The sequence below is a fragment of the Corapipo altera genome, unplaced genomic scaffold, assembly GCF_003945725.1.
Source record: "Corapipo altera isolate COAL_440 unplaced genomic scaffold, ASM394572v1 49, whole genome shotgun sequence".
In the NCBI taxonomy this organism is placed as follows: domain Eukaryota; kingdom Metazoa; phylum Chordata; class Aves; order Passeriformes; family Pipridae; genus Corapipo; species Corapipo altera.
Window position 1 is genome coordinate 16,393,793 of NW_020884879.1, and position 23,320 is coordinate 16,417,112.

Below are 23,320 nucleotides of genomic sequence, written 5' to 3' on the forward strand. Positions count from 1 at the left end.
TAGCCAGCTTCAGATTTGTGTTCTGCTTCTTTCTCAGGCACCTAGTAAAAGAGAGGCAAGGGCAGGTGTAGTGTTCAAGTTTGCAAGTGCAAGTTTCAAAGTCAGCTCCTACAGAATGTGAACCAAGCACAACAGTACCATTAGAACAATTTCTCCAGATGATGAAAGTGTTGCTAAGAGACTAAAATCCCCTCTCAGCTCCACCAGTGTAACAGAGAGCAGAAGTAAGTTTACTGGGCTTACTATGGTATCCTCTGTACATGTTAGCACTGACAGGCTGGATTTCTGTGTGCAACATCACCCTCTTCCTCAACAGAGAAATCTTGGCCAAAGACAGTGGCGAAGTACTTACTCATCTACTCTTTCACTCTTGTCTGAAAAAATTTTTTTCATTTTCCTTTCCTTTCTCCTCCCAGTACTTTCTCCATTGTTCATCTAGCTCTGTCTTTCTAAAACATTATACACTTTCATTTCTCAGTTGTTGAATAAAGCTCCTCCCTCCTCCACATCTACCTGAAATTGCTTTCACTGCATAGTTTGCATAGGCCACTTTCAAGATTCAATTACCTTTCAACTGGCATTTGTAGGGACATTTTCCTCTTTTCCTATGGACTAGCACCTGGTTTTAGAAGACACTGTTATGTGTTTGGGATCTTAAATCCCAAACAGGTTTTGGGTTCTGGGTTTTAATGACAGTGCTAATCTATCCCTCACCATCTCTTTCTTTCTTTCTTGTATGCACACATAGAGAGCAAAATAAATGAAAACAGAATCATCTTTATTTTCACTGAGACTATTTTGCCTTCTGACTACTGCTTTTAGGAAATCTCCCTGTTGGTCAACAAATGCAGCAGCCTCTCCAGTTATGAATGAGTTCAAGTGAGACTTAATTGAAGGATTAGATTCCAGGGTTTAATACCGAATTTTAAACCTATCCAATGACACCGCAGTCAGAAGACACCCTGCCCTGTGCCATGTACCTTTGAGCACTTCAGTCCTCATAGTTTACAGAAGCCTGAGTTCTTGTAGATGCAGCAGGTCTATTCAGCAGTTACTGGTTTAGATTTTGATAATCCTGATAGCATCCATGACTACCACTCACGTGGGTAATGTGAAGGGAAACTCTGAGCAGATGAAGTGTTTTACAGCCTCCCTGGACTACGTGATGAAAAGAAGGAATGGAATGAATAACCCCAACAGGAGTGCTGGTAGTGCCAAACCATGAACAAATATTTCCCTTAATACTCCTGTTAAGTGACAGTTACATTTGTCATTACATACAGCTCCAGCATACAATTACCCAGCCCAAACCCTCCACAGCACATGAAGCCCAGACTATGCTGGGCATACAGAGTGGAAGTATTGCAGTGGAAGTCACAGAAAATCCTGACAGCATCAAGGAAAGGCTTTTCAGGCATGGAAGGAAGCCTGACCCTAAAGAGAACATGGAGCTTGGGTGGTGCTGAAAGCTCTGGCACTGCAACTGCAAACAGGACCATCCCTGTTTAGCGCTAGTCAGTAACCATGGCCACCCCTTTCTCTAGGAGTTAACTGCTCCTGTCCACAGATTGCTGCAGCAGTGATGGATAAATACCCAAATGTACACATAGAGACAAGACTGTGGAACAAATGAACATTGGAAACTAACCAAAGACATATTGCTTCAGACAGTAAAAACACACTAGACATCAAGTGTAAAAAAAACATGCAACACAATAGGCTTATTATTAGGTGCTTGTATTTTTCTACTCTGTTGCTACATGAAAAGCTAACACAAGCATCAGGGAAACTGAACATAGAATCATAGAATACAAGGGGAAGAGTGAGAGATAATGCAGAGTACTGCCAATGTAAAAAATAAACAGATCAGAAAAAATGCAGGAAATAAATCTAATCAAATTTACTAAATAGTACTTTTGGGACTTATTTTACAACTGGTAAAAATAAGGCAATTTCAAGGTGCGCTTTTTTTGTTAAACAATCCAGAATAAAAACATTTATGTAGCATTTTGATGTTCACTGAGTACCAAGAATGATATCACAAACTAAACTAACAAATCCAAAACACACACTAATCATTCGACCATGCATGAAACATTATTGTGCGTGATAGTTTGGAAAATTTCTTACTATTATGACTTTATAAACAGGCATTTACAAGAAACAACAATGCTGTTATACTTTTTTTGCCACTGTTCTTAAGACTTTGCAGCTAGGAGTTGCACTGGCTTCTCCCAGAAGCAGTATTTGCATATATTCACACAGACAAAGAGAAGTAACTTCAAATAATGGGATGAAAACTCTCTAACAGATCAAAATGTTAACAACATAAATGCAGCAAGCCAAATATTTCTTTGAGAAATTAACAACCATCATTTTGTAATATGAATCACTGAAGACAAATATTTTTAAAGCTATACCTAATTTTCTGTAGCTTTAGCATAAGCCTCCATCTCTCAATGAATTCATCATTCACTACTTCTTCCAATCACTAAAAGTGCATGTACCTCTCTAAGACTCTCATCCACTTGGTTGCCACAAAAATAATTACCACTTTAAAAGCTGTAACTTTTTTTCTCAGGACTGACAAGTTGTTTACTTACAGACTTCCCATTTATTCCCTCAGGGTCTTCCATTGAAGATTTCTCCTTCCAAATTATATACGGGCTATTAGTTACAGTGAGGTTCAGACAGTCCTAGTACACACACACCTGTGGAAAAGACAGTACCACATCGACGGATTAATTTGTTGGTATGAAACTAGAAGGTGATCTTCACTTCTGCAACTTTTCATTAACTAACAAGTATTCACAAGTTAGGAGCAGTTGTCTTTGAAGAACTGAATCAATCTTGAAAATAAATACATAGTTGAGCTGTTTACCACAAATCCACGCAAGCCACAAGCAGGCAGCGAGAGCCCTGTTGTGCTCGCTGTCGGCAGACAAATGAAAGGCAGCCAGGAACTCTTTTACCGACACTATTTCTGTGCCAACAACACATCTCTTCTTCTTTTGATTTTTTTCTTTTAGGAAGCTCAGCCTCCCCCGATATCTATCAATGTCAATTGTACTTTAATGCTAAGCGGAAATAACAACAAAGAAACATGATTGTAGATTGAGCCAGGATAAAAAAGAAAATCCACAAAGTTTTCAAAATGTTGCCCTCAAGCTAAGGATATTTTTATACTAAATCTCTTCAAGTTTACATTAGGTCGCAGTTCTAGGCCCTATAAATTATAAATATGGGATACTTTGTGTTCTCTCACCTTTGGAAATGGTGTTCTTTGATGTTAAAAATAACAGTGAAGTACTGAGATGAAATAATGAAGGCTTACTCCCCAAACAGATATAAATCCAAAATATGGTTTCCTTCCATGAGCAATTTTCTTTAGAATAAAATGCCATGAACTTCTTAAAATTCAGAACTATTCACTGAAGTAATTAAAACAAGCCCAGCTAAAATCCTCATTAGAAAAATTGGCTTTCTTTTTAATAACATGGGGCAAATGCTGTCTGCTAAAGAATAATAAAAATGAAAATCTGGGGGGTTTAAGTGTGTGTATGTATATATAATATATACCTTATATACAGTGAAATGTGAAAAGTACTTTGGTTTTCTATGACAGGTGAAGATCTGATGGTCTGAGGATATTCAGTTTGTCCTAAAACCACTCTGCATATGAAATACATATAATTTAGGATCAGGATCCAAAACCTTATTCCGCATATTTCTACCTGAATAAGACTCTCACTAGAAAATAAAAAAATCTCTTCGAACCCAGTTGTTTGGACAGTATTTATTGCACACATTTGGCTACTTCTATAAAATCTAAGCATTAAGAAAGTGTTAACAGGTTCACTCCGCACCCTAAGGAAGATGCTAATATGAACCATGCTTCTGCAATGCATCCACTCCCTTCTTTCTGGTTTACAATTGAGAGATCAAATCCAGTTCTGCTCCTGCTGAGAACAATGGCCAATCTGCAATATTTCTACGAAATCTGGTGCTCGTATTTGTTCTGACACCAGATTATAGGTTAGAAAATTACTCAAGGCTTTAAAAACTGACAATTAAAGTTAGGGAGGGGAAGGACAAGAAGTTCTCGTAATTAAAAAAAAAAAATAATAGCAAAGAGGAGAAGAAAACAACTCTCTAACAATGCCCTGCTCCTAAGCAATGACTGACATCTGTTTCAAAAACTTTTTTATTGCAAAATTCAATAAATGGAAAAACCGCACAAACTGAAAGTCTGCAACTTCAGCGAGGGAACAAAACGGAGCCTTTTCTGATGGAAAAATATTCATAAGTCAATTGATGTAATGCTGGTATGTGGATGACCTGACAGATTTTCAGATCAGCAGTGCTCTCTTTACTTTATGGAAAGAAAACTTCACCAAGACTGGTAATTTTCTATTAAAGCCCAGATGGAAAAAGCATATATGTTTTACAGTACATTGTAGTTCAACCATAATTAGGCAACCCTACTTGCAGACGCTGCTGCAGCAAACATTTTCTCTCTCTAGGAGAAATTCCTACAACACACCAGCATCAAAAGGGCCCACTCTTGCATTTTCTGCTCTGACATATGCTGCCCTGAAAGTCACTGCAAAAGAGATTTACAAAAAGCTCCTCTCTATACCCCCACACTCCTTGGGGCAAAGACTTTTCTTTCTCAGCAGACATCAGAGACCTCTGGCAGCATAATCAAGAGAGCAGTAACATTAGGGCTTAGACAGTAATACAGAACAGCTGATTTACAATGAAATTAAGTAATTTTAATTTTGAAAAATGCAACTTTTGAATCTAATTGTTAGGTTATTCTTAATTTTAGTAAAGCTTTACAAAAACTAATTAAATTCCCTTGAGTTGTTAATCTATCAAAAATTACATATAAATTACATAAAGTATCTATTACAGAGAAGTTGCTATATTCAAAATATGCCACCAAATATGAGTGGGACAAAAACTCAAATTATTGAAAAAGACAAGATCCAAATTGAAGGGAAGTCATGAAAGTACATATCCCATTTTATTTTTCTCTATTACTCTGAAAGTCATTTGCTTGGTTAAATATTATTACTGTTAAATACGCGACGGTAGCAGTTAAAAGTCCCACCAGCTAAAGAAGTACTTTTGTACCAGGCATGATAACCAGCAGCCCTCTTTTCCAAACAGCTATTACAATTTTAAAGGGAATAAAAAACCACAAAGAAGTACAGAAAATGGTTTATGGGGGATTTTTATTCCCTTCTTTCTGAAATGTTAGCCAACGCTGTGCAATTTTCCCCACACACATAGATCTGAACATGTGCCTCTGCCACCAGGCACAGGGTGGCTGCCAGTCACTCCCAGCCATGCTGCAGAGGTGGCCAGGAGCTTCAATAAGCTCCTTGTCCTGGAAGGGCTGTCCCCATCCGAGCACCCACCTGAAAACCTGACAAAAGCGAGCAGTCGATTATCCAGGAAGCAGATGTTAAACACAGCCAGGAATACTGAGAAATAATCTCTTAGGGCTAGAAGGTACCAATGGAGGGTGATCTCTTGCACAGAGAGCACCAAACTCAAGGGTGACCAAAAAGTAACTAGCTATGTCTGACCCCTGGCACCTAGACACCTACATTGAAGGACCAGGAACCTAGTTTCTTGTGCTTGCTGAGTTGTTCTTCATAAAAACTTTGCATTTCCCAAGCAAGCCCCACTCTGTCACTAATATCCACATCTTGTCCTAGAGCTGCTGTAACCCACCTTCAGCTGCAGTGAGCCGCTGACAAAACTCACAGTGATCAGAAACAGCACAAACACAATATCTTGGGCTACCTTACTCTTTCCATCACCAAGGAGAAGGAATTAAACTTTTTTCCTGTTCCTGGGCCACCAGCAAAATCACTCCTGTCTTACAACTTCCCGGTTGATTATGCCATTGCAGTCTCCAAGATAAAGTCATTTTTAGTGTCATCAGTGGATATTGTTTTTATTTTCTTATGCTTTCTCAGAAACTAGTAGAATTTGCCAGTAACACCTAGACAAAATTGTATCTCTCCAAAGCATATTCATTTGTTAGAAGAAACAAACCAACCCAAACCAAAACATAAAACTCACATGTACTTTATCATTTGGTAGAGAAAATACTGAAGAGGTTACGAGGCTGGGCAAAATGGCCTTTATTTACCCTGTAGATGATAGCATGTGATATTTCACAGTTGATATTAGGGAACTCGATGGTTTTGATTTTAGGTGCTATATTTGGGAAGTTTCCTTTTTAGCACTTTCTAAAGACTCACTACATTCGCTCCATTCCCAGGTAGGTCTCTCATCCCCCACTCCTGCTCCCTTTTAAGGTGTTAAATTTGGCAGATAACCTGGGTAGCATTTAGAAAACAATTATTTCCAAATGCTGGGAAAGAAACTTGCCAAGCGTAACAGCTGAAAACCAAAAAGAAAAAAAGAAAAAAAAAGAGGAAGGAAATAAAATGGAAGAGGGAAAGGCATTTTTTAAAAACGGAATTTAGAAGGGACCTTTCAGCAGCTTTATAAACAATTAACTCCAGCGCTATGACTGAAGACCACCTCTGATTCAGCCTGGAACGTCCACAGATGCAATACAGCATCCTGCCTTCCAGCGAGCCTCAGGGACGCCAGCAAAACAGATAGGTGTCCAGATGTGCGGGACCTAACATGCACATCTGCTGGAAGATATCCCACACCAACTGCAGTGCTGACACTGACCTAGACACAGACTCTGGGGGCTTGTAAACCCTCAGACCTCTCTGTGGGTACACAGTGTGCAGGTAACAACACTCTACAACAGCACAAGAGGTAGGTCACCCCCTCTGCATCCCCATAAGCATCCATGTCCATCTCAACAGATCTTTTTTTCCATTACTGTCAAGCAGAAATGCATGGAGTATTGAGACTTGTGGCTGAAATAAACTTGTGGGAAAGAGGGCTGAAAAAATTCAGTTTTATTGGTAAACTTTCCTTTATATAAATACAGAACAAGGATTCTGGTGTCCGAGACAGGCATGTTTAAAACCCATGGCACTTACACTCACCGTGATGTCTAGTTCAGCACCAATGTAATCTCATACTTTTTAAGTCAGTAATATAAACTAAATATCTAGATTTTTTCACTATGTGAGTACTTTTAACTTTAAAATAAAGATTAAAAAATCAATTTAAATCTAAAACGATGGTCTTTCCCTAATGTTTTAATTTCACTGGGAAGTTAAGTTTCTGGTAAGGGAATATGAGGTCTCATCTACCTACACAGGAACCTTACTGGGTGCTGGACCAGAGTAACAGAGGAGATTCAAGAGCACAAGGAAGCAAGAAATAAAGTAGGAATGAAGCACTATAAACACAAAAAATACATCACAGACAAATGCTATTAGTGACAGCCTGGAAATATATCTTTACTACTTTTTGAATCCTGATTACATTTATAAAATTGCTACCACACTGTAAGCCTGTCTAAAAGGAAGCATTCAACAACAGAGTTTGTGCCACATTTCTCCCATTTACCATTAAATCTAACAAGAACGCAAGGGCCATGATACTGGTTCAGACCAACCATCCTTCTAGTGTTGTCCCCAACAACAGCCATAACTGGACACAGGACAGCAACAACAGAACAAGCGTATGCCATTTCCCTGACATTTTCCCAATTTCCTGCTATTTGAGTTCAGAGGGTTTCCTGAGCCTGATGGAGTTCATCTGTCTAGCAACTGTCAGTACAGCTCTCTCAAATACTCGTCTATTCTCCTCATGAACCCATGTAAACTTTTTTTTTTTGTTGTTCCTAGCAATTCTGAACATTCATTTTTGGGGGGAATTACTAAACACTGAATAAATTTTCTTGGAATTATCTTAGATGTCCAGATCTCATTTCTGAGAGGTGAGGGTCAGCTCAGTGCCCATCACTTTCCATGTACAGCTACAACTATTTCACTCAAGATTTAGCAGCTCACATTTACCTCTGCAGAATTTCATTTGTCATTTCATTGTCTAGTGACCTGTCTCATAAGGTCCTTGTGCAGTTCTTCACAGTCCACTCTCCTTGATATTCACCTCAAGTGGAAGCAACCTAAAAAAATTATTGTGCCTGATTAGCGCAATTATTCAGACTCAGCTATTTGGAGAAAGTGGGGTGAAAACAACAGAAAATTCCCACCTGAAGAAATAAAGAAAGGCAAAAGACGTCGGTATGTTTTTAAGGGAACCTGCTGGTTTCTGATTTCACCAAGCTCAGAAGAGCTTTCTGTTCTCCCAGCATTGGAAGAGATGGTCAAATACAAAGAAAACTCTCCTGAGGTGGAGAAAGAAACCTGACAATGTAATGTTCTTAAGTCCCAGAGTACTTAGGAAAAGTGATGGTATAAGACCGGAGACCTGAAAAAAAATCAGGTAAATAATTTGCCATTACTTTTACAGGTTCTAAAACTAAAATATAACTGTTTCAAAAACTATCCTGATGAAGTCTTTGTGTTCCTGCATCCAATGGTCAGGAATGGTTTAAACTGTGAAAAGGAATGAGGACCTTGTGAGTATGTGCATCAGGTATGAAACCTGGTGCCTGCGATGGTCAGATTTCTGACTGTAATCTCACTGGCACAGGCACCCAACAGGATGCCTCTTTTGGGAAGCTCCATTAAAGGTTAAAGTGGGATACACACATACATATAAAAATTTGAAGCAATAATATTATTCTAAAAGGAGAGCTCTCTAAACACAGCAAAATATCACATTTTTCATTGAATACTGAATACACATGGAATTTAAACTGTAGAACAATGTTAAAATTATACTGGTAACTTGCTTGCCAAAATTTCTTTTTTAAATTGCTTACAAAATTAATATGATGTTTAAACAACCCAGTGGAATCAACTTTATTTGTATCTGAAATGTAGGTTGAAACTATTCAGAAAAGAAACACACTAACAATTTAGGACAGGAAATACAGAAAATTTTTAAGGTAAAAACATAAGGGAATATTATGCTTTTAAAAATTAATAAAGTTACCATTTATAATGTGATCTCTGCCTCAAACAAGGATTAAACAGCTTTGCTCTTAGCATTCCATTGGATCTTTATCATCAAAAAGTTACAATTTCCCTCGTTTTATTTATCTATCATTAACAAAGAACAAAACCAGAATGCAACAGCCTATTCCTTTGTTGTAAATTCTTTGAGCAATAAATCTGCTTTCTGCTTTTTATGTGTCAAACACACTACAAAAGGTGAGGGGATCCACAGATTAATGGTATTAGACTAAGTGTCAAGGTTAATAAAGACTATGAAATACATACAAGAAAAATGTTGAGCTACGAATCATAACATGCAACTGGAATACTTACCTACTTCAGGAAAGAAGTGTAAGATGCTTTACAAACAAAGCTTTCTTTCAACCCCTATGGTTCTGTACAATGTTTCCAATGAGTAGTAATTACATATGTGCTTTAAGAAGTCTTTCTACACCTATTATAATTTCAGATTAAAGGGAGAGCATTACTTATTATTTTACATGAGCTTTAAAAGTAGTTTGTAAAATATATGCAGTCCATAAAAGTTTGTGGTCTAACAACAAACAACTGTACTGCTTCTGCAGAATTCAGCACAAACAAGTAAAAAATTTCTAGTTATAATTAATACAAGTCACATGTAAAAGTTTTAAGGTTTATACAGATCAATTAATTTTCCTCTCAGTTAAAGGTTTAAGTTTAATAATTTTTTAAACTTCTTTTCATTTTTTAAATAAATCAAATACATTTGAGTCTGAAATTGTAACAACCTTCATTAAAGCCTAGGTTTCCCCCAAGCTGGCAAAAGCATTCAAGTAAGAAACAGTACCAGCAGTATTTTCAGCAGTGGAAGCCACAGCATCCCGGAGAGCCGAAAAACACACCCAAATAGAATGGGTTACAGAAAGCATGGTTCAAGGGAGTCATCCTGGCTATGGAAAGCTAATGCTCAACTGGGAACCGCACAGGCCAAAGTCTTGGCATCCCCCAGTGCGGGGGACCCCAGTGCACGGCTAGGGTCAGTTGAAGCCCCATGCTCTGTGAGAACCACCAAATCGCCTCTGAACTCACCCTACCCTTGGGAGCAGTGTAGATGCCCTTCTGTGGCACAGAGCCATGTCTCCAGTGTCTCCGTGTGAATGCCACTTCCAGATTTCACAATAGATTCACCACGAATAGAATTTGCATAGCAGTGACTGTCCTCGCATCACCATCAGTAACGCTAAGGTTGCTGCTCTCTTCTTTAACTACCACACAATAAGAAAACATTCCTATCTCTCAAGGTCAACCAAAATTTTCATTGGTAAATCCCAACATTTACATACCACAATATGCATCTTATTTTCAATCTTTACAACAGATCAATACCTACAAATACTTCTGCTTTTCGTCATGCAATAATGAATGAAATAGGTGCGAATTTAACTAGTAGGTGCAAGTAGTCTATTTTCTTCATTTGGACTCTGTGAGAATGGAATCTCATCCATTCTCTGTTAAGTACAAATGAGAGAGCATGAATGGTCCTAAGACTGAGAAAACCAGAAGGCTGTATCACTGAAAATCTGTCAATGCAAGATCCAGTGGGATATTTAAAAGGCACCCTATCAGCTTAAGCACCTATATTTGTTTGTCTGTTTATACGGCAAGCACTCTTATGAATTACAGTAAACACCCAGCTGCACCTTTAGTCACCTAAATACCATGTGAAGCCTGATCTATGGTGACCAGAAATACCCTCAATTCACTAACTGAAAGTTAATTTTGAAGTAGAGGTGATACTGTATTTACGTAACAATGAAGCCAGCTTTCCTTCACATTTCTGTGCTACATCCTCAAGCTGCTCTCTCTCAGGGGGCAATTCCAGGGAAGGTGCTGCCCAGCTCCCTTAGTGGCCATCCCTGCTCTGAGTGGGTCGGGGGAGGAGGTACTGATTGGGACCTCTCTCTCTTCTCTACCCCGCAGTCACTCCTTATGAAACTAAATCCCCACCAATAAATTGTTGCCAAATTTTGACAATTGGAATTGGAATATTACATATTATAGGAGAAGAGAAGGAAATTATTGTAAGAGCATTTATAGGACTCCCAGTTCCCTGGAAAATAATGCTAAAAAACATTTTTAAATACTGGTTTGTTCAACTGTGTCATACCTTTCGCTTGACAGATTACATGCTTTTCCTCTGATTTCTTCCAGACTCTGTGTTCACGAAAATAAATTCAGTAACTCATAATTTTTAACATAATAAAACCTGAAAACTTAAGGATTTGGAACCTAGATAAATAGGTTCTGCTTACATAACTACACAAAGATACATTATGTGTTTTTTGTCAGCAAAAAACGCACAAAGTCAAACAGCAGTATGTAGTTTCAGTTCTCCATGTCTCCAAACTGTATCTATCAAAGCGAATGAATTTTATATACATTTATGAAAAAACCAAAACACACAAGAGCACAGCACAGCTGAAGTTAAGTCATTAAATCGGTCTGTTCTCTAGCAACAGCCACACCTCTTACAAGATTGCTTATCCTAATAGTCTTGTAATATTTTCACCATCACAGCTCAAAATGGAACTTTATTGTAATATATTACTGACTTTAGTAATATATTAAGTGTGAAAAATGTAACAGACAATGATCGTTATCCATAGAACATGATTTTTACAATTATTATTAAAAAGAATGTTTCATTTATCAAATAATGTTATAGCTATTTAAATATTATTTCATAATAAAGGAGAAAGTGAAGAATGAACTACATCAACATTCTGAACATAATGTTTCCATTTCCTCTGTGAACAGTATAACCTAAAAGATGAAGAGAATTTTATTCACACAACACCATGCAATCCCCATCAATATTCAGATGATAAAGAGCTCAAGCTATTGAACTGAGAAATTAAAGTTCAGAAATTTCAGGAATTAGGCCAATTGCCTAAAGTGGCAGTAGGTGTGACTCACTATGGAAACAGCATGGGAAGGACAGAGAAACAACTTCAAGTTGGAAAAGCTTTTAAAAGCATACGAAGTACCCGGCTGTGGCCTCCTTGATTTTAAGGACTTTACACACAATTTCCGCTCTTATAAATAAAAAGAGCTTTCTCCTAGCTCACTTCATTATAAGGGGAGCTGCAAAAATGCAGACCCACCTCAGAGGCGGGAGTTCACCTCTGTGATTTTTCCAGGCAGCCCAGCACAGTGGGGGCCCTGGGCAAACTGGAGCACTCAGTGTCTGCACTGCCCACACACCCAGGGTTTGCCCTGGGTATGGGCAGCAGCTGCCCTCAGGCTCCCCCAGGAATTTACCCCTGCAGGTGTCCTACCCAGGCAGCCACAGCTCACCATCACACCATCCAACCTGGGCAAATCTTTCTTGGTCCAACCACTAAAGCCTTTTCTTTGGTAGCTTGACCCATATCACAGAATTCAATGGTAAACTCATATTTTACTTCCTATGGTCATGCAGTAGGATTAGCATTAAAAGTGTCCAGACATTTGAGAAATCATTATCTTATGATGTTTGGTATATCAGATTAAACAGTCAAAGATAAAAAGAGGAAAAATGAGAGGAAGGAAAAAACTTCAAGCCTCTTAACTCAATTTAAACTCTTAATTTTGTATCACTCTCCCTCTCTCTAAATCTAGGGGGAAAGGTTATTTTGAGCAATAATATTTTTGGATTCTATAATTAAGTAATTGAATGAAAGAAACAAAGAAAATAACCTAAAATTCTCAAAATGCACAGGATGCAAGAGGCCCCAGTTTCCAGCTGACTTGTAGAAACTGTTCAAATGACCTCTGAAAAATTTACAATTCTCCTGACAGAGCCCATCCCTCACCTTGCCCATAGTGACAGATTTTGCAGCACACGGAAGACAGAGCCACACAAAAAAGAGTGACTTGCTTCCTCCTTTTTCTTCCTGCACTTTTTGTGATTCAGTTTACACGAGAAGATGCACCTAATGAAGAAAATTAGGAATGAAACATCAAGCCTGGAATAAATAACACAGCCATCAGGAACTAGTGACTTGGTTTCTATTCATATGGGTTATAAACATTTTTATCAATGCTATTACAATTTCTACAATTCTGAAGACTGGTGAATCATTAAGAAAGAGCAGATCATACATTTTAAAGGTTGTTGAAGAACACATATACTCACATTTTACCTTACACTGAAATCCATGGTAAAATAAGTTGTGTGCAAGCTAGAACAAAGGTTTGGGAGAAATGTATCTAGACTAGCCTTCAGAAGACATGCCAGCGACCTCCATGAGCTGCAGTCCTCAACTGGGGGCATTTCCATACATATTGCCCTTCTGTCTCTTACTTTCTGAGGCAGCTGGACTACCTGCTCCATGACTACTCCGTGATCCTACAACTACTCTCATTATGGTTCATGCTTACACAGCCTTTGGCAAAGAATGAACAGCTCTAATCTGGAAATTGTTTCATAGGGACTTTCCACACGCCACTCTTTTTAAAGAACTTCTTACAGCACTGAACAACCATTTTCTCTTCTTATAACCATATTTTTATTTTAAAGACTATGGAAAGTGTGATTCTTCAAACGTAGCAACTGTCTGGTGCTACTGTTCATACTGCATTTTGCTAGAGCATATGTAACCATGACAGTGTTTTGATACTAAAAGTCAATGGGTACTCTTCCTAATTCAAACACAACACTATGTTCCTAGGAGCCTAAGAGAAAAAAAGAGGGGAGGGTGTGAAGCTTGATGTTATATTTTAATAATTGAAGAAAACTCTGATCTTTGACTTTGTGATAGAAAAATTGCCTATTTAATTAGTTTTAAAGAACAGAGTATTTCCAGAAAAAAAAAAAAAAAGCTTTCATTCCAAGACGAACAACACAGACTAAAACCATCCCAGAACTAGTCATATCCATCCATCTTTTTGAAGGGCTTAGGTGACGGCAGGAGAAATAAGTACCCCAGAAAGCTAGCTAGCACCTGTGGGTGCACCTCTTCCCTGCCGCCGCTGCTCAGCACTCTCCTCCCAAGGTGCTGGGATGCGGGAGCGGAGATGGGAGAGGACAGGAGAGCATCCGTCCTTCCCTCCTGCCTTTCCCCGACCCGCTGGAGGCAGTCAGCCAGCGGACTCTCGGTGGAGAGGCGGCCGCTCCAGCAGGACACCGGGACACCGGGGCGGTCGCGGTCGGTGGGATTGCCGTCGGTGTCCCGGCATCGGCTTGCTTTCCCCGTCCGTCGGAGAAGGAGTTGCCCGCTCCCTGCCGGGGGCCCGGACACCTCCCCTGACACTTGCCGTGCCCACAGCCGGGCATCCCCGGAGAACAGGGTGACGGCGGACACGCTCACCCCGCAGCCAGGTGACCATAGATTTTTAACCTCTGACAGCAAACACGCGCATTCAGCGCTGCCGACGCGCCGCAGCGCCCGCCGGCCGGCACCGGAGGCTCCCGCGGCGCCGGTCCAGCCGCGCTCTGCCGCCCCTTCCCCTCCCACGCCGGAGCTCCCGCGGCCTCGTCCCTCCCTCCCCGCCGCCAGACCCGCTGCGCGCCCGCGCACCCGCCCGCCGTGCTGGGGCTGAGCCGGCGCCTCCCGCCCGGCCCCGCCGCACCCACGTGTGCGGCACCGCGCGGCTGCGGGGGCGGCGGACACGGCCCCACCGCTCGGCTCGGCTCGGCTCGGCTCGGCTCGGCTCGGCTCGGCTCGGCTCGGCTCGGCTCGGCTCGGCTCGGCTCAGCACGGCTCGGCACGGCTCAGCTCGGCTCGGCTCGGCGCGCACTTACTCCGCGGGGCCTCCGGGGCGGCGTTGCGGGCCCGGCGGCTCCCCAGGAGCGGCGCCCGGCGGTAAGTTGCGAGGAGCGCGGACCCGCGCTTGGCGGGGAGGGGTTTCGGGGAGGCGGCGGCGGGGAAACTTCTCTGGAGCGGCTGGACCGACCGACCGCCTCCTCCTCCTCCTCCTCCTCCTCCCGCCGCCGCCGCCGCCGCCTCGCCCGGGGCAGCACCGCGCCTGCCCGGCCGCGCCGCCCGCTGCAGCCGCTCTCGGTACACGGAGAGCACCGCTGGCCTCCCCCCATTACCACCCCACTACCCTCCGCTTTTTTTTAAATTTATTTTATTTTTAAGACTTAGAGTGTTGTTAGCGAGGAAAGGATGGGTCCTGAGGAATCCCGGCTTCCTGCGGCGCTGCCGAGACGTCAGGGACGGCTGCAGGTTACACACCCCCAAGCCCAGCTGGCGGCTCCGTCACTGCCTTGGCAGCGCCGGGACGCAGGGCAGGCAGTCGGGAGGGTACCGGCAGCATCCCCCGGCCGCAGGGGCTTGTCTGACACCGCTCTTCACCGCGCCGGGAAATCCATCGCTGCCCTTCTTGGCGAAGGCACAGAATGAGTCAAGGTGTCAAGGACTGCGTGGGAATGCTGCACTGGGAGAAGCTGTGCTGTGCATATGGCACCTGACCCCGCAGACCTCGGATTATCTGTAAAATCCGAGCTTCTATGCATCCACCTCTCCTCATTAGCCATGAAGAGAGAAAGCATGGGTCAGATTCCTTGTGGCTTATACTCTAGGTACGAAGTCACCGCAGAACAGTGGTAGAACATTCTCTTTGCTTCCCCATACTGGAGACATGAACTTAGAACCCACATGAAGCACGGGCACCCTAGTATAACATGCATTAATGCCCTGCTCAGTTTGGCAACCTGGCCAACACATGGAAGCAAGGATAGCTGCTCATTATTTTTGTTTTTACTTGTACTGTAATTACAAACACTGCAGCCCAGGCCTTCTCCTTCCTTTCTTCTTCTTAAACCAGAAGAAAAAAAAAGTTACCATTTCTTCAAGCTCTTTTATTCCACTTCTTTTTCTTCAGTACATACTCTTCCACTGTTTACTTTTCCAGCTCTTCTCAGTGTCCTTGTATGCCAATTTTCAGAAAGTGAAAAGCATATCTCCAGATTTAGAGAAATTGAAATTATGTTCCCACAAGCATTTGTGATCTTCCTTAACTTTATATATACAATCCATGCCATTTAAATCACTAGAATATCTAGATGTTTGTCCTAAGGACCCAAGTAACATGGAAGCCATTCTTACTTTTTAACAGTTTTAAGGGTTTCTTCCCCCACTTGTTTCTTCTCCAGTGTAACAGTCCTGTAAATTAAAGGGTGAGAGTTAATTAAAATGTCATGCATGGGGCCGTGTACAAACAGACAAACAGGGGTCGAGTCCACATACTTATGAACTTCAATGAATCCACTAGGCTGTATTTTGACTTGCCAAATATGGGATGTCTATATGTATGTATTTTTTTAATTTTTCATTATACTACTTCTACTTTAACATAATTTTAATATATTAAAAGAGTTTACTCTAATTCCCATTAAATTTACCTTGACCCACAATGATTGGAAATAATGGATTTCAATTCTGCAAGGAAGCAGACTGAATTGCCATAACATACCTGAGGGGAGAATGTTGTCTATGGGTTGTAAAAATTGTCATTCACAGGTTATAAGAAAGCCTCGAAAAAGGTGAAGTCACAGGTCCACTTGCTTCCTTCTAGTGGAATATGAAATGGAGAAGAGCGTATGTGGATCCATAAAAATCTCTGAAAGCAAAATGAAAAACAGCATCTCTGCAACATACTTTGTCCTGGACTCATGGGATAGACTTGTGCAGCTTAAATTCTACATTGTACAGAGTGGTTTTTTCAGAAATATACAGTCTTTGAACAGGTTGTTGACTGTCCACTCTATGATGAAGCCTTTCTTCAAAGTCAGGTGTAAGGCTAAGCATATGTCCAAATTCTGTCCTTTTTCACCTAGAAACCTTGTTGATAAAAAAATTCAAAGATTCATATTTCCTAGGTATTTACTAATTTTGAACAAGTAGTAGAGTATTCAAAAGTTATACACAAACCAAAAATATTTAAGGTCTCTGCTGGAGCACATCTAAGTCCCCAGGGATGCTCTTATTTTTGGGTTGGATACCTCTGAATAAAATGTGAACGTCAGTTCCAGTGTGAGGGTAAATGTTGCACAGGCATGTAAGAATGCTGGCAATGCAGCCCTAAGAAGGACTGTGCTCTCGTGAGAGCCATGAACCTACCTTAAGAAGTAAAAGAGCAGATCTCCTTCCTATAGGAAACCCTGGACACTATGATGATAAGTGATGTGGGTTGCCTTAGGTTTGGCTTTACAGTGTTTCTACTGGCTTTCCCCTTCTGCAGGATTTTGAGCTGTTATGTTGTGAGAAGAATCAAGTGAAGCCTATATAACAGTTGGGCACTGAGTAAAAAATCAACATAATTACCGTTCACAATAGGTGATTGATAAACACGGCTTATACATCAAAATGTTTAAAATAGCAGTCAGATTGCCATCCTGCTTCCTAGAGTCCAGTCTCATGAGTCGTCAAGCATCTACTGTTGCCACTGGAGTAAAACCCAGTTGTGAAAACTCTCTCCCACCCTAAGAGCTGTCAGGTCACCTGCTGCCATTATCCCCTTACCTGGAATAGAAACCTCCAAAATGTTAGGTGACTTACTCGACTGATAGCGTCATCTAAAACCAGTGTGGGTCTTCCTTATGTAGCTAATGAATTTCTGTAGGAATAGTAAGAAAGCATATTAGGACTGACAGCTCAGAGCCCTGAAATTCGAAAGACCAATGCCTTTGAGAACTGACAGTAGCTCCAAGGTAAACAGTTTCTTTTCTGTTATTCTTTCACTCCTCAAAATAAGCACGTCTCCAGCTCTGAGAGCTCCTGGCAGGTATGATGAATGGCAAATCCTAATGAAGCCCATGGTTTGGCCAGAAGTGTTAGGACTTAGCACTCTGTACAAATTCTCATCTGAAGCAGCAGTATCGGGAGCCAATTTCTTGAACATAATTTATTCCAGACACTAGCTGGAATAAACAGCATTCTGTAACCTCCTCAGATACTTTGGCAGTAGGGTGCTGTCTTTATACTTCTTTCAATTGAGTGATCCAAATATGAAATTCATTGCTCAAGAACACAGCGTGGTTTTGCAGACTCAAGTATTTGAGTTCATTACTGGGGACGTTGTTGTGTCATATCAGTGTGGCATTTTCATTATGTGTCGGGTCTGCTAGAGCATGCTGCTTACCTTGCCCTGACGAGAAAAAAATTCCAGCACTTGGATTTAGCTTTCTAGAAGCAACTTAAGCATACATTCAGTTTCTAAAATATGTTTTACTTAAGTATCATACCAGAAAAGGAGTATAAAATGGGACATTAGTAGACATCCTTTTGTCTGCCTCAGAGTCTTTTCAGATTCCTTCAGTCACAGATGGGCATTATGTTATGAACAAAAGCACTGCCATGAGTATAAACCTCACTTATCCATGCAAAGAAGGACAAATAAAACTGAGCTTTTCAGTTCCAGGGTCAGATGCCATCCACAGCTACATCTAGATGTAATTAAAAGCAAAATTTTTATTACTGTGAAAAAATACAAGATTCAAATGGTGTGTAATAGCTTCTAATGGAACGTGAGACAGATGCTACTGGGATCCCGTACAAACTGGCACCCATAATGCCATGTTGGCAAGCCACATATGACAACAGACCTTCACCTACTCCTTTAGAAGATCCCAGGAGAAGACAAATAACAAATAGTCCATTCAAACATTAATCTGTCTCTTCTAACTCTTGATTATGTTTTCTTTAACTCCCCAAAAGAAACCATTTTCATCTGTAATGTTTATGTTTTCAACACCTCCAATATTTGTTATCTTCCGTGCGATGTGATGATTTAAATATAATTTTAAATATTTCTCCCTCTGCTGTGCTGCTCATTTCCCCCTCCCCCCAATACTCCATTACTTTGTCATTATCTTCGTGATAAGGAGTTGTCTGAAACTAATGACAATTGAGGGAGATGGGGAAAACAGCAACTTAGCATTGTGTGGAGGAGCAGATAAGATATCTTCCGGATTCATAATCTGCTAATTGTGTGCCTGCAGATAAAAACTTCCCACAGCTCCCCGGATCACTGATAGAAGTCCCTCAGACTTCCAGTGAGTTTTGAGCACTTTTTTTTTCAGTATCTGGAGATAATTTTTTAATGCTTTGTAAGATCTAATACTGTAGACACTTGTGTTTGTAATTTTAATGAAACTACCCACCGAGCTATTTATGAATACATGGATTTACAGAGGTTTCCTTCATGAGATAACTGGCTAAAACCAGATTATAAAGTAGATTATCAATGTAATCCTACTTTGTATTTTAAACTGTCTGGTAATTTTGATTGTGCCGTAGTTCATTAAGATTTTAAAAATGAATATTCCACGTGCAGTGGAATAATACCCTTAGCTTTGCTCTCTCCACAACTCTGGATGAGGTTCTTTATCAATAAAGGCCTGAAATGAGAAACCTGTGTACATAACACAGGTATGAATGGGAGGCTGAACCCTTCAGAGTGACAATCCTTTTGTTTAATGTCATATTCTACAAACATGGACTTGTGCATTACTGTACATGAGACCATTTGTGAAAGTAGTTAAGTACAGTCACTATTGTAAATTTAGAACTGCAGTTTATCAGGTACAGAAGTTTAATTAAAGGTGTTCTATTTTGGGATCTTGCAAAACCTGTATATATTTCATGTTCCTCATTTTCCTTTAGACTATTATGGCTTGATTCAGCTCCTAGCAGTCCGAGAGGCTGGTCCGTGTAATTTAACCACTTTGCTGACAATGTAAGTCTTACTTATCTGTCATTACTATAGCCTCACTAAGATCAATAAAGAAAATTTCTCAATATATTCAAGAAAAATTGTTTTTGTAACAGGAGGTTCAAATGTCTTTGAAGAAAATAGTAATTCACAAGGCAAGTGTTTATTGTAACGATGAGAAAGCAATAGTATTCCGTTAAGGAATAAAATTATACGAAGGCATTGCAACACATTTCTGACAAGTTAATAAGAAAAAGTATCATCCTTAGATATCTGGGGGAAAACGCTTGAATTTAAGATTACCTTCTCCGAGTTTGTTCAAGCCCCTTCTGAACACACATTTGGAAATATTCCAGAAAGCGAATTTATTTAAAAAAAAAAAAACAAACACAACACAACAAAACAAAAACACCTTAACGGATCGACGAATTTTAAGTAAATATTATCCCACGATGAAATTTGACATTGCAAACGTGCTAGGAAGAAACGAGGGAGTAGGGAGAAGCGGTGCCTTTCGGCCGCAGCTGCCCCAGCCGAGCCGCGTTCGCCGCCTCCGCGGGCCTGGGGCAGCGCGGACCGGGCTGGGGATGCTGAGCCCGGTGTTTTGAACACTCCCCTCCCTGACTGCTTTGACGGCATTTTCCGGGCTTGAGGTCCCACAAGGGACACGGGGCCCCTGAGTGATGTTCCAAGGGACGTGGCAGGGACCTACCCCGGAGCTCCGCCGCCTCGGCCCCCCGCAGCGAGGTTTCGGGGAAGCGGCTGGTGGGCAGGGACTGGGGTGCAACCATGCGTGAAATCACCCCCTTCCACCCACAGTGGGCCGACCCGCTGTCTCGCAAAGAGAACCCCCTGTAGCACCCTGGAAGTTCTCCTTGAGCACTACGTTCGGTCATTCGAGTGGTTTCCTACAAACAAGAGAGGAAACTAGGAGATCACATGAGGAAAAGAAACCCAAAAAAACAAAGCCTATTCCGCTGAAGACTGAGTCACTGCTCCCGCTTAATAACGTTCTAAACGGGAATAGCTAATGAATCTCTGATCCCTTTGCTCTTTGCTGCGCTTAAACGCAGCCATTGCCAATAGTCGCGTAAGGGCTTTGAAGTTATGGAAATTGTCTTCGCAGGCATTAGTCAGTGTTTTAATAGGTCTCGTTCTGGCTCGGTCGCTGAAAGATGTAAGCAAGCCAAAAATTTCACACTCTTCTGGGGCTCTAAAATGTTAGGTCCCTCCTCCGAGAGGGATTTCGACGTGAGGCCAAGCGCGAAGAGACGAATGAGCGCATATGTTCAAAATTACATTTTCGACAGAAATTCAGATCTACCGGGTGGTGTTTAAATGCAAAGTGGGACAGAAGTGGGGGCGGGGGGGCTCAGTATGCAGGAAACATCGCTGGGAAACCTGGAATGTAACAGCCAGGATCAAAAGTTAATGGCCTATTTGATGTGAAAAGTGAGCTGGGGATGCCGGAGAGCGGCAGCGAAAAGAGCCGGCCAGACGCTCGCAGGGCGTCCGCGCGGCCGGGCCGCCCAAGCCCCACGCAAATAGCTAAGCCAAAAACGCAGCGCAGGTAGGAGCGCTTCTCCGTCGGGTTAGCCTTTAATCAGGTGAGTTTAACCTCCCAAGAGGGACGAGGGGGTGGCTGAGCGGGCCCTGGCTCCACGGGAGATGAGCCCTACGGCTCTCCGCGCCTGGCGTTGACTGCCCGCCGCAAACCCGCGGTCAGTCCGCCCGCCACCTTCCGCGCAAAGCCTGCGCAGTCGGTGGGGGCTCCCATCCCTCTCTGCCTGCAGCACCGGGATGACGCCGTGGGTTCCCGGGACCTGCAATGGGGCGCTGCGCGGGAGGGCGCAGTGAGGCGGGACGGGGGGAGGCTGGGGATGTGGGTGGTGAGGGACGGCGCGGAACGCCCCAAGGCGCACAAGGGCTGGCGCTGTGACCCCGGACCGCAGACCCGCAGTGCTCTCATCCCCGCGCCAGCTCCTGCTGCGGAAAGCAGAGGTTTCTATCCGCGCCTGATATAGACGTAGAGGGAAAAGTTCAGGAGGAGACAGTGCGCTCCTCTGGATTGGCAGGCCACGGTCGAAGCTCGCTAAAATTATAGACCGTCCTCCCACACTACATCGAGCCATTTCGTTGTCGTTAAAGCTAAGAAAAAGTTATTAGCCTCTAGTAGCATCAGAATATTTCAGCCATGCCAGTTCGTTTAACAATATTTTTCTAAAAATAACTCTGTCCCTTGTATGGCTCAGTTTCTCCGGCTTTAGCATACGCTTTGAATTAAAACTGTTGACAAGATTGTAACGAAAATACTGATTGATGCAAACATGCCCTGAAACAAATCCACACCTGATTCTGGTTCTCTGACTATGCTGATTAAAGACAGCGCCCGCCTCCCCCAAGCCGGACGGGTGTCTCCAGCTTCTAAAGAAGTTATCTGTCGAGACGTAACGGTGACAGAAAGCGAGCACACAGGGGGATGTACCGAGAAATAAGATTTGAAGCGCTTGGGTTTCTCCAAGTCGGTTTGAGGAGGTACCGAGACAAATGCATCGAATGCAATCTTTTTCTCCTTCTTATTCTTATCCCAACCCCCAGATATAGTCAACTGTTGAGAGAAGACTGAAGTCAGCCCTTTGCCAGCGCTAGAATGAAAAGGCTAAGGGAAGCCAAAAATGCCTGTGGTCTCCGTGAACTACATTAAATCACGGGGTGGCTATTTTTAGGTGGATAATGAAACGCGTAAAACGGTAGATAAAAATCAGTTGCTATGGACTGTCTAGGATTTCGTGTGTTTTTATTAATTTTCATAGGAGATTTTAAGATTTACGTGGTCTCCCCGTTCCAAGCAAAGCCCACCCTCCTGACTGAGCGCTCGCGCCGGCGGCGGGAAGTGTCGGGGGAGGCGTTCGCAGCCTCCCCGCTCGCCTCGGCCGGCCCGCTCCACGCTCTGCCAGGGGCCGGCCCGGCCCTGTCCCGGCCCGGCCCTGCCCCGGCCGTTTTGCATGTGCGGCTTGCACTGCCGATGAAGCCGGAGGGAACCTGAGCTGCGGGGTGATGCTGAGGCAAGCGGGTGGGGATGACACCGGGGGGGTGCGTCAGAACTTCTGCTCGGGCCCTGTTGTTCCGGCTGCAGGTCAGCTCTACAGGGACACCAGGGAGATTTGGCTTCGACAGTTCAAGAAAGGCAGGGGGAAGATGCTGCCGCCACCTCCGCACTTGCAGCATCACTGTTCTCTGGCTGAGCAGGACAAGAACAGCCCAGGTCTCGACTACAGAGCAGCTGCCCTTGCAGCCTTCTCGTCTCCCGGTTCACCGCCCCCACAATGTCCCCTTGCCCCCGAGCCTCTGTTCCCCTTCCTAGGGCGCCGGCACCAGCGGTAGCACCAGCGAGGGCCACCGGGGCCGGGTAAACAGGAAAGTCCTGTTGGATTCCCAGGTGAATCTCCCTGAGCCGAGGGGAGGAGCAGCCGAGGCGGGAGCAGAGCACGGAGCGGGGGGTGGCCCCTCTCCCCCCGCCCACCACTCTGCGCGGGGGTGGTGGGGACCGTCGCGGCCCTCCGGCTCCTCCGAGGGGACAGTGGGATCCCGCGGCGTGCGGGCTTTCCGCTGGGATTCGT

At 42.8% G+C, this 23,320-nt stretch overlaps 1 protein-coding gene across 1 annotated transcript in view; it reads right to left on the minus strand.

Moving 5' to 3' along the window:
* EYA1 (EYA transcriptional coactivator and phosphatase 1) overlaps positions 1-14,880 on the minus strand; it is a 163,573-nt gene extending 148,693 nt beyond the window's left edge. Inside the window, exons 1-2 of the mRNA XM_027638873.1 lie at positions 14,785-14,880; positions 2,604-2,711 (exon numbers count right to left, since the gene is read on the minus strand). Of these exons, the coding sequence (XP_027494674.1) occupies positions 2,604-2,636 (33 nt within the window). The 5' untranslated portion in view covers positions 2,637-2,711; positions 14,785-14,880. The remainder of the gene's footprint in view (positions 1-2,603; positions 2,712-14,784) is intronic.
* Between the last annotated feature and the right edge of the window lie 8,440 nt (positions 14,881-23,320).